General features: G+C 35.3%; 1 protein-coding gene across 1 annotated transcript; it reads right to left on the bottom strand.

Annotated features, from left to right (window-relative positions):
* Positions 1–1,788: 1,788 nt before the first annotated feature.
* Positions 1,789–9,039, bottom strand: LOC140145938 (inhibin beta E chain-like). Its single transcript, XM_072167678.1, has 2 exons — positions 8,324–9,039; positions 1,789–2,939 (listed from the first exon to the last, which is right to left on the bottom strand). Exons 1-2 carry the CDS (start codon positions 8,898–8,900, stop codon positions 2,176–2,178), a joined length of 1,341 nt encoding a protein of 446 aa, XP_072023779.1. The 5' UTR covers positions 8,901–9,039; the 3' UTR covers positions 1,789–2,175.
* Between the last annotated feature and the right edge of the window lie 8,803 nt (positions 9,040–17,842).

Genomic DNA, 17,842 nt, shown 5'->3' with positions numbered 1-17,842 from the left:
TTGCCCCCCTGACCAAGAAAGCTGGCTACGCCCCTGCCTGAGTTATTGTCCTGATTAACTCTCACCCTCCTGTGACAGTATGGGGCGTGTTAATCAGCCAGGTTTATTTCTAGAAACACCATCACAAAGGACATTGTCAGCAACATCTAGAAACACTGGAGAATCATCAGTCAGTCTACCAACAGCATTACACCGCTGATGACGGATGGTTTCTCTGAAATATTCGGTTAAAAAAGTGAGTGTTGTTGACGAGTTTTAATTACTGTTTAATATTTGCGCTGTCTGATCCGTGCACGCTCTCATATCCGTACTACCTTTGTCGCAGCACTATTATGCCCCATTCCCCACTTGGGACTTGGGTATCATCATGATTATAAAGACTTTAATCTATACTGACAAATAATGGATGTATACGGTGGGTACTGCTATTTAATTTAATAATATTTCTTCCGAATTATCATGAATTTTTTCAGAAAATCGAAAGCAGTGCAAAGCTGATATTTTGACATTTTTCTTAAAAAGTTGCCTTTTTCAGAGCCTTGGTTTAGCAACGACGCGACGTAGCTTGCGACCCCATTACCGCGTCATCATTCAGTGAGGATTGTAAACACTACGCTGAATTTAGACGCCGTGATAGTGTCGCAAGCTACGTCGCTGCTATATCTCAGATTATTTGTGACATGTTCATCATGTTCATTATCGTACTAGTATTGCATTATAAATAAATAGCTAATTTATCACCCTTTACAATGACACCACTTTTGAAACAATCACCTTTTTCACGGCTGAGTGGGTATCATCATGATCATAAAGACTTTAATCTATACTGACAAATAATGGATGTATACGGTGGGTACTCCTATTTAATTTAATAATATTTCTTCCGAATTATCATGAATTTTGTTTGGAACTATTTCAGAAAATCGTAAGCAGTGCAAAGCTGATATTTTGACATTTTTCTTAAAAAGTTGCCTTTTTCAGAGCCTTGGTTTAGCAACGACGCGACGTAGCTTGCGACCCCATTACCACGTCTTCATTCAGTGAGGATTGTAAACACTACGCTGAATTTAGACGCCAAGCTATTAGTTTTTAGTCAAGAATTTAGTCGCTGCTAAACCAAGACTCTGAAAAATAGTGCATGGCGCTATGGGATGGTTTTTGAGTTAGCATCTAGTTTTCCTACATTAGTGGAAACCCAGCAAACACAAAAACGTTTTAAAATAAGTTATATTTTTGGGTTTTGGTTTAGGTAAAAACGTTTTAATAACATTAAATGTCGGGTTATATAAAGGTCATGAAAACGTTTTAAAACGTTTTGTATTTTTAAAATGCTTTCAAAATGATATTGTAAACTATTTTTGCAAACATTTTTTTGCCGAATATTTTGTCAACACTTAAATAACATTATGTTAAAATATTTGAACCCAGCAAACACAGAAATGTTCTTAAAATGTTTTTTTCAAAACGTTTTAATATCATTTAAATGTCGGGTTATAAACTGTGTCATGAAAACATTCTTAAAACGTTATTTCAAATATTTGGGCAAACATTTTTGCAAAATATATTGTCAACCACAAAATAAACATTCTGTTTAGAATGTTTTGTATCAAGTTTTCACAATTGTTTTTGGAATGTTATTAAAAAGTTTTCATAACCTTTATATAACCCGAGTTACCGACATTTGAACGTTTTCTGTAAAACATTTTTTGTTTGCTGGGCAGTAGATTATCAAAAAATGTTTTTAATGTTATGAAAACGTATTATAATGTAGGGTTGTATATAACCCGACATTTGAACGTTTTCTGTAAAACATTTTTTGTTTGCTGGGCAGTAGATTATCGAAAAATGTTTTTAATGTTATGAAAACGTATTATACCCTTTATATAACCCGACATTTCACTCCCAGCTGGACAAGCCCATCCCAATGATAAACCACAGTAGACAAGCCAAACGTAGAAAATTGTTATGTAATAATGATATAATGGAAAAGATCCAGCTTAAAAAAATATTCAAATCATTGACCATGATTATTCATTACTTGTTTATCAATTCACATTTTTGGCAATTCCCATAGTCATTTGCATCGTCGACTCGCAGATCGTTATTGCCCACGATGAACTCGTCTAGCTTGCGCAAAAACGATCGACGATAACGGCGAATATTATATATCAATGTTCAATTAACGACGCAGTGGCACCCGTTGGCCGTCATATCTGATAATGTAGTACGATTAACCACCCCATTATCATCTTGAAATATTATATCAAGAGACCCCATAGATGACGGAACACAACAGGACGGGATAGACCTTGTGCTACTTGCAGGCTGGTTAAGAAGCCACGTGGTGAGAAGGTGAGAATGATGATTACGGTACTCGCCATGTGGATTCGCAGTGTTGCAGACTCCAGTACAATAATTGGCAGTGTAAGACGGAGGTTGGAGTATCCAGTCCCAACCAATTTCTGCAAAAGTCACTTGTAGCGACCTCATGCAACATGAATGTCTTGGATTGCATCTGTTACCGTTGGGGTTCTGGCTAGACTGTCTGCGTTCACGATTCTTCATAGCATACGTCATTGCAAGAATTGGACGTACAGGACCTTCAGTACCAACAGGAGTAGGTTTGCTTTGTATTTCTATGTAATGTTGGGATTTCACAAAGCGTTTGATAGCATGGCGCAAAGGGAGTTCCACCCAACCATCACCGATGAAGTCTTCTTTTACTGCTAACGTATACCTAGCATCATAATACTCTGCTGGGAGTGTTGCTACTATGTTCCTCAACTGCTTCGTCGTTGCGTTACGTGGAGGAAGATAAACCCACAGTTGGGCAGAAGCTAGCGTTTGCTCTTTAGTTGCTGGTGAAATAGGGAATCTAAAACATTGTGTAGTCTCTCTAATTCGTCTCTCCTTCGAGGTATTTTCGCATCCCTGATCATCTGAAAAGAAATAACAAAAGCAGGTAAAAGTTACAACGTTGCTGTTGGTGTTCGGTGAAGTCCATATACTTAAACTTCATGAACTAGCCTACATGAAATAGCAAAGCCGTACTGAACATGCTGAATATCAGAAACCCATGCCAGTTCATGACATAGGTTTTGAAGCACATATCCTAGAACAGATCAGTATAGAAGGCTCATATAAAAAGGTTTGGCTTCAAAACGATTCTCTTATAAATGCATCTACGCACAGTTTCCACCTCGATACACCCGAGTACACAGATATTTCCAAGCACAGCGAGTCTCGACTCTGCGCAGTCTGTGTTTATACTACACGATTGAGTGCATAGCATCATAAGAGCTGTGTGAAATCTAGTGGAAAATAGGCATCTGTGATTGGTTTTTGTCAAAACCTCAAGTGTTTCCTTCATCAAATCAGATTTTTTAAATATTGAACGAAAGCTAACACTTCCCCTAAAAACACTTTTTTCATTACGTCAACAGATAACGCAATTCAATGATTATAGCAAGGCGAATGTGGTAAATCTGTTGAAAACGACCTATCCAAGCACAATTTTTGACCAAAATGTAGGGTTTAAAAGTCAAAACCTCAGGTGTTCCTTACAATGTTTTCATATTTTATATCATCAAATAAAAGAGCACACTTATATTGTCCATATTATGCTAGCGTCATTTTTCAATTTCTCTGATGGGGGAGTATGGGGAAACCGTAAAAGTCATCTGAGGTCAAAGGTCAGGTAAAATTTTAAATTGCTCCAATCAGGCTGTAGGGTCTTTTTATCTTTTCAGTTTTCGTAAGTCTATTGTTCAGAAACGAAAACGAAAGGGATTAAGTGAGTTGATCTGTAACTTGAATTCATTGTTAACTTTGTTACCAATCAGCTTATTCCAATAGAGGTGGATGGATGCCTGTGTCAATAAAGGCTAGATGAGACAAGATTATGGTACTCCGCTGTTTTTAATGGTCTAGCGCCCTCTCGTCTTTGATGTTGTTAAATTGATTAGCATTAATGTGACAAAATGCCAATCCGAAAGAAAAGGTCCACTTTTTTTCTGTAAAAACGTTGAAAATAAGCCCTTACATTACATAAGGTCCGTTTATGAGCCGGTCGTACACCAATAAATAGCCCTACGGGCCTGTGCAGGGCCACAGTGTCGCCCTTTTATTTATTCCTTTTACCCTATCTCAATATGAAATGGCAAAATTTTTGGCCTGGTGTCCGAGAAAAAAGTGTGCAGCGCCCTCTTGTATCACCATACCTTATCATTGTTGAGGGGGTGGATTCGAGTACAAAATCCTTCAAAGTAGTCCTTTTCTGGCATGTTGCTATGATTTTGGTGTCTAAATATATGTAAATGAGCTCAAAATACCTAATTTTGGAAGTTGCATAAAAATTGGACATTGCGTTTTCTTAAAAATGAACATTTTGGGTCAAAATTGAGCATGAGGGCGCTTTTCATGATCTTTCGAAAGTTAACATCCATTCGCTGTTTTTAAGTTAATAGCTATGAAGATGATCATTAGTTCAAACTGCTCAAGAAATTTGATTTTTATCACAATTAGACTTTTGTCCGTAAAACTGTTTGAATGTTCCTTCAATATTTGCTATAGGAAAAACACATGTTTTGGGGTCAACGACGAGTGAGTATTACCAAAGTTTTATCATATACAATCAATGGTGGCATCCAAATGAACGTTCTGATGAGTGTTGCGGACAGAAGAAAACTGACACTTCTGCTATGATGTCAAAAGCTCAAATTTCTCGAGCAGATCAAACTGAACAGCGTGTATCTTCATAGATCTGTACATTCTCAACAAAATATACCGAAAGGAGAGAAATTTGCGCAAAATCTTGAAAAGCGCCCTCACGCTCAATTTTGTCCCAAAATGGCAATTTTTAAGAAAACGAATGTCCGATTTTCATGAAACTTTCAAAATTAGGTATCTTTAGCTCATAAACATATATTTAGACACCAAAATGATTAGAAAACAACAAGGCCAGAAAAGGAGCAGACTGTTACTATGAAGGATTTTGTACTCAAATCCACATAGCTTCGCTCCACAAAGATCAACAATCAGTATGGAAAACACAGTTTAAGAGTGGCGCTAGTGAGTAACACTTTTTTCTCAGACCCCTGCCTAAAAATTTTGTCATTTCATTGCTGAGATAGGTTATAAATAAAATGTACATGTAAGTTAAAAAAAACTGTTTAGAAAATAAAACAAAGTATGAGCCATCTATAGCCCACTCCTAATTATACTGCATTATTTTGCCATTTCATATTTTATTTCGGGCAAACCTTTACGTATTGACTACTCATTATAATAGTTTGAGCCATTTTAATATATAATGCAGTCAAAAAAAAGATTGGCAGTACGGTACACATTCAAGTTTGGCGCATATTTTGATTATTTACATATGAATGATTTTGAGTTTCAACATTAATTGAAATTTAGGGTAAAATTTTGTGATGAACAACAACAGAAAATCACATTTTTTTTCTTCAGGTCTCGAACATTTTTAACTTTTTGGGTCCGAGACCGAGATCGAGACCGATAACTTGACATCCAAGACCGAGATCAAGACCGAGACCCGCAAAACCAGGTCTCGAGATGGTCTCTAACACTGCTCAAGAAATTTAGCGACAAGTGTTTAATACGTTTGATCATTATCGCGGTTACAGGTAATACACTATTTTAATGTTGCGATTTGGTAGTTCTCGAATGGTAGTGAGCTTTGGCAAAATTGCAAATTACTCATTTCCTTGCGAGCGTGTAGAAGAATTCAAATATCACAGAAATGCTTTTATAGGTCCTGTGGTTCTTGAGTTATGTTGTAAAGAGGGCTGAAAAAACAACACTTTTGTAAAATGTACATAACTCATTAACAACAATAAATTAAGCAAGATTTTTCAAACTCCTATATGATTTGTACCCCTGCCCTGCTGAGATAGGTTATATAGAACAAAAAAAACTGTTTGAAAATAAAACAAATTTCATGCTGAGAATGAACTTTTGCAAAACATCAAAGTGTTATTTTTCAATAATATATTGATTTAGACAATAAAATTCGATTTTTCGGCTGCTTCGACCAACAATACCGCATCTACCCTTAATCTATAAAATGACCATATCAATCGCTAATAGTAGCGACAGAAGTTCTTGACGGATTCCGTGTTTAGAATGGGTTGTTTTGTTCAGTATTCCCTGGTCAGCTGTTGATCAGCTGGTGAGTCGGCAACTGATGACTATATTTTTCACAACCCTGGGGTTTTAAAGTGGACAATGGTGACCTGCTCGCGAGATCAAACGAAAGGATCAAGTAATAATATTTTGACCAGAGGAGGTTTTAAAGGCATTCCTACAATGCACTATTTTGATTGCGATTTGGAAATGGTTGATCAATATAATTACTAATTTTAAAGGCAAAAGTCCCTTTTGCCACACACACAAAATGGTTAATTTTAAACTGCAGCCAACAAGCTAATAGTTGAGACTTAGGACTGATATTTGATTTTCTTACAGGAAACATTCATATTGTCCCACTGCATTAATTTTATTCCTAAGTCTCGATGTTATGAATGTTAAATAATAGGATCTAAAACACCAGATATTTGCACACAATTCCAATGTTTAGAAGGCATGATCAACTGTACCACATGGTACAAAAGCCATGACTATACAAGGTCAGAAACCCCATTGGGTTGTGGGAATGTCTTTAAACATCCTCTGATTTTTGACATTGTACTTTGTGAGAATCCAATAGAAAGTAAACTTTAAAATGACACCAAAATATTTAGGCATGAACATGATGAATAATGGATAAGATATGGATGATCCTAAGGGGTGGGGGCAGAGTGACCCTCTCGGCATTTACCGGAACGGCCAGCTCCATTTACCGGGAAGAAATTTCTTTTCAATTAGGCCTATATTAAAAAATATTGTTTTAAGTTGCGTTAATGTGAAGTAGCACAGTAACACATTCGGGAATTATTTCTTTAGGTATAAAGTCATAAAGTACAGAAAAGAGGAAATCTTCAATTAGCATGATTAGTAAATACATGTTAGTGTTACTCAATAATATTGTTTCTCAGTTCCATTTCCTCTGAAGTGATGACACATATTATGCAATTTTAAGAAAATACAACCGTGATTTAAACGTCCATTGCACATACACATTTTCAAAATGATTTTATGTGGGGTGGGGTGGGGTGTGTTGGGCAGGTGGTGACCTGAAATTGATAGAATGCTCATAATTATCTGATTTCATGACGTGGTAACAAATAAAAGTTGCAATAAACAGGGGTTTACCTGGACCAGCGAGCCGAGGGGTACAAAATTCCTAAATCGTCCCGCTGGAAAGCCCGAAATATGGTCTACCGACTAGATTGGTTAATTGCTGACCAATTTATTTTCCGACAGAACGCTCGAGAATGTAAAGATTGCAGTGGGGGTGTGTGCGGCGTTTGTTTTTGCCAGCAAACGAGGACACACACTCGCACTTCACATTCAAACCGCGGACCACCTGCAATAGGGAACCGTCCTCGGTTTCTTCCTGCAAACGATCGCAAATCATGTATAATGTATTTGCAAAAATGCATCGGTATAAGAAATAACGTGTTTGTTAAAATACACAACAAAATGGCGGAAACCGAGGTCCTGATAGACGACACGTTTCCATTTCAACATGAATCCATGGAGGCCCCTGGGGTGTGGGAGATTACTGGTAGGTCCGAAACCGAGGTCCTGATATACACTCCATTTGAAATCTATACCCCCTGTGCGGGAGATTAAGGTCATATATACCTTCTACAGGGGGTGTATGAATTTCAATTGATCAATATCTTTATTTTCTATATAATAGTAGGGCCTACTCTTTTTTGTCGATAAAATCACAAAATGCAGCTTTTAATGTTGGCGATTGGCCAACGATAACGGCAAAGTTCGCGGACAGGTGGGCGACCTCAGTCACTTGGTCTATAATAATCATGTTATTGACAGAATGATTCTTAAAAACTTATCACTACAAAATTCTTAATTCTTAATCTACTCCCTTGTGGCATCCATCTGTTTCGAAAGACAATGGTTTGCAGACTTTGCACATGAACTTGAAAGACAATATATATTAAAAACAATAAATTACTTCTCCTTGGAACACTTAAAATTTTAACACCACTTTGTATGCAGAAAAAAAAATATGCGGAAACCTGTATAAAATAAAATGCTTGGTTGGTCGTGTAAATAAACTGAATTTAAAGAACAAGGACAACTTGGATATTTATATATTTATATTTCAGGGGACATTGCGTGTTTTTGTTTATATATATATATATAGTTATTCTAGATTATTATCATTATTTACCTGCAAAAAGATACACTTTGGATGTCGATTCGGTCTTCTCTGCCACACGATGATGATGTTGATGCCGCGGTGGCTGATTATTTTGATTTTGTCCAATCTGAAATACTTCATCAGGTAAATTGATGATCGGGTTTGATATGTTTGGTGGTCTAGTCAATTGCAACTTTTGTAAAATACGATTTTTAAATCTTTCTAATCTGTTGATTCTGTCCAATTCTGTATCTTCTTGATAGAGTCGACAACCCGGGCACGGAGGGGATGTACTCCTGGAATCAAGCCCAGTAGCAGCCGCGGCACGTGTTGCGGTTTGTCCCGGATCATTCGGGGTGCTTTGTTGTGGTTTGGAAGGTGTAGACTCTTTTCCATGAAGTTCGTCTTGGGGTAGCTCGGGTTCACCAAAATTCAAATCCGCTGGACCTGGACTCTCTTCTGTTGTATGTGATATATTATAGACTGGAGTTAGTACGTCCGAGCCCTCGTAATTGCTTGTTATAAGAGAGTTGGTTGGTCCACCCAAAACCTTCACTGTCTTAACGATCAGGATGGCCGCTAAAATCGCTAAATTCAGCCCTCTCATGTGTCCCGTTTTTTTGTTCTATTCCTCTAAATCCCATTGCAAACTACGGTGTATATTCCACAAGTGGGGACTGGATATATCAAGACAGGCCGAACTTGCTCTGTACCGGCATGGAGAGTATAAATGCACCAACGTTCGACACACATGTTTCACAAGGTATTTATAGAAAAGTCACGACTTGAATAAAATGACCTCTTTCCCGGGTTCTGAGATAGCTTGTACTTTATTGGACAGTTTTGTCGTCACGGAAAGAGGTAACCAATCATAATTTACGTTATTTCCTGATGAGGTATAATCATGCCTATTGGCAATTGATTACGATTATTAAAAGCTATTAAAAACTTGACGAACGCGAGCCTTGAATCAGGCACATAATTTATACTTGGCATAAATTGGTTAATATTAAAAAGGAATATTAAAAGGCCCAACAAATTCAAAATTTATGGCACTGACCAGATCCTATGCACAGATTCTAAAAAATAATTATTGTTTTTGTGTGTCAGAAAGATAAACTTTTCATTTTGTGGGGAAAATAAAAAAAATCATACCGTGATATGTTATGTTTTGATTAATTTTTGATATTTAAAGAGGGTTTTTAATATTAATTATAATAGATATCAAACTTCAACAATATAATAGTGATAATAATGATAATGATGATGATGATGGTAATAATGATGTAGATTTAATATAGATGATGATGGTGCCATCCCCGGGTGCCATCATGGTGGTGATGATGATGCTGTTGATGTTGTTGATGTTGATTTTAATATAGATGATGATGATAATGTCGTTTATGATGATAATGATGATGGTATGTTGTTGATGATGATATAAATGTAGTTGATGTAGATTTAATATAGATGATGATGTTGATGATGATAATGATGATGATGGTGGTGGTGTTGATGTATTAAATGTTTTATTATAGATGATGATGGTGGTGAAATGATGATGATGATGATGATGAAGATGATAATGATAATGGTGATGATGAGGATGATGTTGATGTAGATTTTAATACAGACGATGATGATGATGATGATGATGCTGATAAAAAAAATGAGTATAAAGGAATGTTAACATTTAATATGTATTTGCATTTGACGTAATTGACGAGTATAGGGTGATGATGCCAAGTAATTTGTTAATGTGTAATTTGTCAACAAAATAATTACTGACTAAATTATTCTGTCCTCGGTCAGATTAACCTAAGCCATGTAAACGTCATTATTTGTTCATGTTTGGAATTCGAATGTCTAGACAGTGAAAAAGTGACGAAACCTTGATAATTGATTATTTGCGGGTATCAGTTCAGTAATCATGGTAATAGGTCTACATGTGATAAAAATATTTTTGTTTTGTTTTGTTGTTGTTACCACTATGACATGAAATTATATAATTAATGTCATTAGCCAAATCAGATTAATATTAAAATAAAGAACAGGGGACTCCGAAACAAACAAACAAACAAACACTAACCCAACAAATAAACTGTTAACACAACCCCAACACCATACAAACAAACATAAATACAAACAGACATTATCCTAGACTTGTTATTGCAATATTGTCAAAATGTTTGTTTGTTTTTTACCAAAAGAAAGCAAGCCTATATGCTCGATCCAAAATATGACCACATAATAGGCTATTAATATGGAAGTTTAATGTTTTACGGCTTGCACCAACTTTTATTATTTTGTTACAAATTTATGGTTTCTGAAAATATTTAAGAAAAATCATAATTAAAATTCCAATTACCCAGCAAACGCAAAGGTTTTTTAACGCGTTTTAGTTTTGATCCAAACATTTTGATAACGTTAAAGTTAAACGTTTTGTATGAAAACAAAAACAATACAAAAATATGTTTAAAATGTTGTCAAAATATTATTGTAAGATATTATTGGCAAACATTTTGGAAGGCCAAATAAAGAAAAAATATTTCGTTTCACACGTGGCTTCCTTCCTCACTTTCTGGGATTAGTCCACATTGTTTTTTTATTTTTCTATTTTCATATTAAATTCTAGGTTTTTAATAAACTTTAGAAAATATTATAAGTCAGTGTCACTTGCAGTTGCAAGTGTTTTGTGGAACTCTAAGGGGTGATCATAATCTCAAATGAAAAATAAAATGCTAAAAACTGCTAGTAATGTCAGTTTATTTTGTCAATTTTCCTCTCTCCTCACTTTTCTAAAAAGGTGGGGACGTGAAACGAATTTTTAATTTTATGTGGCTTAAAATATATTGTTAACACTGAGATAGCTTTATGTTAGAATGTTTTCAAGTAAGTTTTTGCATATTAAATAATAATAATAATAATAATAATAATAATAATAATAATAATAATAATAATAATAATAATAATAATAATAATAATACACAGGCTTTTATAAAGCACCATTTCAGGTTTCATACCCTTTATATACCCTTCAATATAAACATTTTGAACGTTTTCTGTATAGTAAACGTTTTCAGTGTTTACTGAGCACCATTTCTCTCATCTTTCTGATGATTTTCACAGTTTCTTGTCAATATGGTAACATTGGTCAATAATAATAATGGTCAATATTAAAGTTAGTTGGGATGTTGATAACATAATAAAGTTATCCCTTTCTCGCAATGGAATTCGATAAATAGACTCCATCAAAAAAGGGGGTCTTCGAAAAATTTTGTTCGGGTATTTGCCACGTAGACTTTCTCGACGTGAATACCTACTTTTCGCTGTTTTTCAACCCATCAGTATACCAATTTTTCAAGAAAACAAAACAAAACAAAACAAACAAAAAACCATCAAAATTGTCTGCCTTTGCTAAGCCCAATTGGGAGCATTGGTCATGGTCTCCAGTGGCGTAGCAAGGATTTTGGGACCGAGGGGGCACAACTTGTAAATGTACCGACGGAAATATTTTTTACCGACGCAAGTTGTGATTTGTTGACCCAAAATTTTTTTTTTTTGCATGGTTTGAAAAAGTGAGGAGCATAATAAGGATAAGGATAATAGGCGGTACTAACATAAAAACACATAATTGTTATGTGTAATTCACAATTTTACATCATTTTCTTTAAAATTCTCCCCTTTTTCCTATCACCCTGGGTGAAAAATAGTCTATTGTTAACCCAATTTTTTTTTCAACAACGCCTTCCGTCTACCGACGGCCTTACATGAACCGACGGCCATGACGAGCGGGGGGGGGGGGCGCACCGGCCCCCTTGCCCCTCCCCCCCCCCCCCACTGGCTACGCCACTGATGGTCTCCACTGAAAACCCACCCATAAATATATCAAAATCGCTGAAAAGATACACCAAAACCGTGGCATACTAGTATTCTCCCTTCAACTAGGGAGAACCCCATCCCGATCCGGCCGACCCTGTCGACCCAAACCCCCAAACCCCCATGCATACACTAAATATCTAATGGCGCGCCCGTAAATCAGAGGATTTTCAGTGCTATTAATTATTTAGCTTCCATTGATAAATAAATAAGCAGAAAATAAGGACGCCTCCTTCCACCTATGTCATGTAGACACTTATCATGATATCTATGATTAGGCTTACCTTGTGTAGACCTATACCGTTTTCCTTTTACAACAATCACATATTCAATCATTTGTTTAGCACCGATACATACGATGAAAGACATACTCCCAGGCGCTGCAACCTGCTGCAACATTATAAACAAAGTACATTGACATGTTTTTATGAAATCTTACGCAATTTTCTTACATTTAGACTGGTAACCAATGGTAACTGCGTGGTAATAAATACTGTGGTATTATATTTTATTATTTGTGGCAATTCAGTCTTTAATGCTATACATGCAATATTTTCTCAAAATATAAAGAACTATTTTAAGAACCACTGAACCAATACTAGGATTGTTTGTACTCATTTCAGTAATAGATTTTTCATGCTGATTCCAAATATGGTCATGTTGAATTAAAAAAAAAAAAGTTGAAACTTGTCGTCTGCAGTCGACACACGCATGAAGAGAGTTTAATAAACAACTAGTTAAAAACGGTATTTTTACAAATGTTTTCGTCACAGTGATTCTCATACACCCTGACGCGGTCTAAAAGTACAGGGTGTCCCAGACAAAATTACCGAGTGAATAAAATTGAACATAAGTCGAGAAGTAGACATCAAAATCAAAAAATTAAAAATGTAGCGCATAGCCTATTTTATTGTGCATCACATGTGAAAATTTTATTTGATTCGGTTGACTGGTTGCGAAGAAATTAACGATTACATAATGCGCGCATTAATGCAGTTCATTCCAAGTTTGATAAACAGTCGCTTTTTCATACTCGCTCACCACATCCTAAAGTTTGTGTATCTCATTAAATTGAGTTCACATTGTATATTTTATAATCCAACGGTGTTATGTTATTCATGCTTTCATTGAAGATGAATAACAGTTTGACCGAGAAAACTTTGATTTCTGCATTTTTAGGTTGTGCAACTATGTTATATTTTAACTTTCCAAAGAACATTTGAGCTAAGAATGACAATGATCAAGTGCTTACAGCTTTACGTGTGATTTTTGATACCATGCAACATTAATGTTGAAGTTTTAAAAGATTTAAACTTTGCATTACAATTTCTTGGAAATATTCCTAAAACATTAAGCCAGCAGGAATTCTTTATGCAATAATTCTTTATGCAACATTGATATCAACACTAACGAAAAAAAGATATTTACAAGTACCGAGCATCATCTTGCATACAAGCTTTCATTTTCAATATCGTGCAGGTTTTCAAATTTGAACAAAACCTAATTAAATGTTTTGCAAGAAATAGAATGTTTAAAAAGAACGAAAAAGATTTCACAGAACAAATTATGAAGCCCATTGACCAGTTAACCACTAGTGCGCATTGTGTTGAATGATCTTTCTTTCAAACTTGAATGAAGTGAATTGACAAATGCGTTATGTAATCGCTCATTTCTTCGCAATCAGTCAAGCGATTCCAGTCAAATTGACATATAAGATGCAGCATAAGATGGGCTACACGCTGATGTTTAGATGATTGGATTCTGATGTCTATTTCTCGACTTACGTCCAAATTCATTCGCCCGGTAATTTTTTCTGGGACACCCTGTAGAGGGGTCATTAGGACCAACTTTTTTTTTACCCATCTTAAAATATGTAGATGACCTATCTAAACATGAAATCAACAATGAAAATTTAAAAAAAAATTCTAACCCCCAGTACATACCCTCTGAAAGTTTGAAATTAAGGTTGCCGGTAGACTTGCACTGCTTTTAACCAGGGACCTTATACACGGTCCCTGTTCATTACGTTTGGGTTTTGGAAAGAACCTTCTGTTAAATCATGCATGACTCAATTACAAATCTCTACATCCCTTTCTTCTTGTCTATTGATATTTTGAATAGTGTTTATCTTTCCCTAACAGATAGCGCCCTGATCGATTCTTCCTGCATATCAATATGCTTCATTTACATTACATTACAGAGATCGGACACTAATCCCTACCATAACAAACCATGTATACAATGATCACATATATATTACAGGTGATATAACAGGTCTATATTACAGGATTAGATTAGTAAACTATGTTCTATTTGCAAGTATTATAATATATTGATTGAGCAGGAAAGATGTGATACTATTTTTTTGTATAGTAGTCTAGTTGCCGGCGTCAGGTATACATAGAATGTTTTTTTTTTATGATGATGACATGTATGATGCAAACTCATAGGTGTTGTGCGTTTGGCAATTTGGAGTGGAGGGTGGGGGTTCAAAATGACCCCATGGGATTATAAAATCAAAATTTCAATTGCTCAAATACCTCTTTCAAATATATTAAATTTTTTTTTTACATAAATAAACAAAAATAAATAAATAATAAATAAATAAATAAATAAATAAATAAATAAATAAATAAATAAATAAATAAAATAAATAAATAAATAAATAAATAAATAAATAAATAAATAAATAAATAAATAAATAAATAAATAAATAAATAAATAAATAAACGAAAAATTGAACAAATTGTAGCGTAGCATTAAAATCATAAATATAACCATTGCTGGCAGGAGGACTCGAACCAACGATATTGACATCAGCAGTCTGATGCTCTACCATTGCGTTATGACAGCATCTAGTGATGAGGGTCGAGTTTTTTAGCTTATACAGTGTTTGTCTGTGATAATGCCGCCTCGTGAAATAAATAAATATAAAATCTCAATTTTTAATTTAAATTTATTTGATAATTTTCTAACCTATATTTTCTTCAGAGCAGGGACAAATAAAGAATAAATTAAGAATAAGAATCTATATACTTCTTTTATTACTAATTTAATTCCGCGATTTGTTCCATTAAGCAATATCAAAGATTAATGTCAAGCATCTCACAACAGATATTTAGTTGGCTTAGTGGTTTTGCACAGTGCTTTTTAACCGGGAGGTACCGAGATCGATTCCCACCTCTGCCTGCAATTTTTTTAAAGACTGGGAAATAATAACCTGACATTCACCGATAACATTCGTACTGCAGAAGCGGAGTTATAACTTGTTAAACTTTGCTCCTTCCGTAAAAGGGTACATTATTTTGGCACTACATTATTTCTTTTTTCCACATTGCTGGTATTAAATATCAAATGGTCATAATTGGCGGTCACTTCAAATCACCCCCAACTGAACGAGGTTCAGGAATGTCCTCTCATTGTTAATTGTTGGTTAGCCCACCACTTGAACAGGATTTAGCCAAAGCAAACAAAGACTTAAGCTTTTTACTAATGCTATATACATAAGTATAAGCTTATTATCCTCTTCAACAATAGGATTAAAGATTGGTGCTTGACTGGAATTACGTGCTGGTGTCATTGGTTATTGTTAAAAGGCAATAAGGTGTGTAATTGCAATATTTCCTCTGAATAGGACAGACTCTCTACATCGAACCATGGATGCTGAAGGTTCGCAATACTGTTATTAACTGTTATTTAGGGGAAGGTATCTTCCAACCCCAATTTCAAATGTTTAAAACAGGGAACTCAATGACCTACATACTTGTCATGCTTGTATTGCTATAACAATGATATAATAATGATTAATTATTAATTATTTTAAACTGTTGTGATTTGGTAGTTCACAGCATCTTACGAATGGTAGTGAGCTTTGGCACATTGCTCAATTCATAGCGAGTGTGTAGAAGAATGAAAATATCACAGATATACTTTTATAGGTGCTGCGGTTCTTTAGTTACGTTGTAAAGAGGGCTGAAACAACAACACTTTTATAAAACGTACATAACTCATTTACAACAATAAATTAAGCAAGTTTGCAAAGTATACGATTTGTAGAATGAACTTTTGCAAAACATCAAGGTGTTGTTTTTCAATAATATATTGATCTAGATAATGAAAATCAATTTTTAGGTTGCTTCGACCAACAATACCTCGTCTACCCTTAAAGAAGACAATATTAAATTATGATTGGTCCTCCAGCGCAGGAGTGTACACAGACTGAGACCAATGTAGGTTTATTGCATGGTCTCAGTTACAAAACCTTAGGCGGCGTAAGCGGGGGACGTGGGACTTCGTTTTGGGCTAGCTAGAATAGTCTGAAATTGATTTTTTTACACGCGCTTCGCGCGTAAATGTCCCAGTGAAACCGGCACAAAATATGCCCTCCCTCAAGAAATTGTAATGCTCCCGCGCGCTGCACCACTTACTTTCTTCACAAAAAGTTGACATTCGAAATCATAGCCAGTCCCAATTATAGGTCTAGGTTAGGCTGGCAAAGGATTATACTACAATACTGCTCCAATATGGGGCTCATGATCAGATGATAAAAACAATATATTTGGGAATGGTTCCACAAGTTTCTGGAATCGCATGAATCAGAAATCCCCGAAATGTAACCCATTGCGAAATTTACCTGATCGTAGGCCTATTTGGAACAGTAGAACAATGGGAAGCCATGACGTGCTTGATCCCTGCTCTTATGAGTAAGGGCAAGGCATAACGTGTGTGTCATGAGATGTCGTAATGTCAAGCTATCAATGACGAAATGATGATGTAATTTCAAAGAACATGTTCTTCTTCCCCCTGTAGACCTGGCATGCTTGCGTCAAACACACAGCAACGGCCTGCAGGAAAACAGCAAACACATTGTGACCCAACAGCCCCTTCACCCTATGTCTAGATGCACGTAACTCTCGTGTCTCCCATGTCTATACAGGGTGTCCCAGAAAAAAAATCGAGAAATAGACATCAGAATAAAAAAATGTAAAATGTTGCGCATTGCCTATTTTAGTGTGCATCACATACGAAAATGTTATTTGATTCGGTTGACTGGTTGCGAAGAAATTAACGATTACATAAATGCGCGCATCAATGCAGTTCATTCCAAGTTTGATCAACAGGCGCTTTTTACATACTCGTTCACCACTTCCTAAAGTTTGTGTATCTAATTAAATTTAGTCGACATTATCTATTTTGTTATCCGACGGTGTTATGTTATTCATGCTTTCACTGAAGATAACATTCTGTCCGAGAAAACTTTGATTTCTGCAATATTGGAAGATTTCCAACTTCAATTCTTTAGGTTGTGCAAATATGTTATATTTTAACTTTCTAAAGAACATTTGAGGCAAGAATGACAATAATCAAGTGCTTTTTTGATACCATGCAACATTAATGTTGAAGTTTTAAAAGATTTAAATTTTGCATTACAATCTCTTGGAAATATTCCAAAAACATTAATGTGTGTGAGAATTTTTGTAAGCCAGCTGGAATTCTTTATGCAATAATTCTTTATGCAAAATTTATATCAACATTATCGAAAAATGATATTTACAAGTACCGAGCATCATCTTACATGCAAGCTTTCATTTTCAATATCGCGTTTTCAAATTTGAACAAAACCTAATTAAATGTTTTGAAAGAAACAGATTGTTTAAAAAGAACGAAAAA

The sequence above is a fragment of the Amphiura filiformis genome, chromosome 2 (assembly GCF_039555335.1).
Source record: "Amphiura filiformis chromosome 2, Afil_fr2py, whole genome shotgun sequence".
NCBI classification, from domain to species: Eukaryota; Metazoa; Echinodermata; class Ophiuroidea; order Amphilepidida; family Amphiuridae; genus Amphiura; species Amphiura filiformis.
The sequence above is the reverse complement of the archived record's forward strand: the minus strand, read 5'-3'. Positions and strand labels throughout refer to the sequence as shown.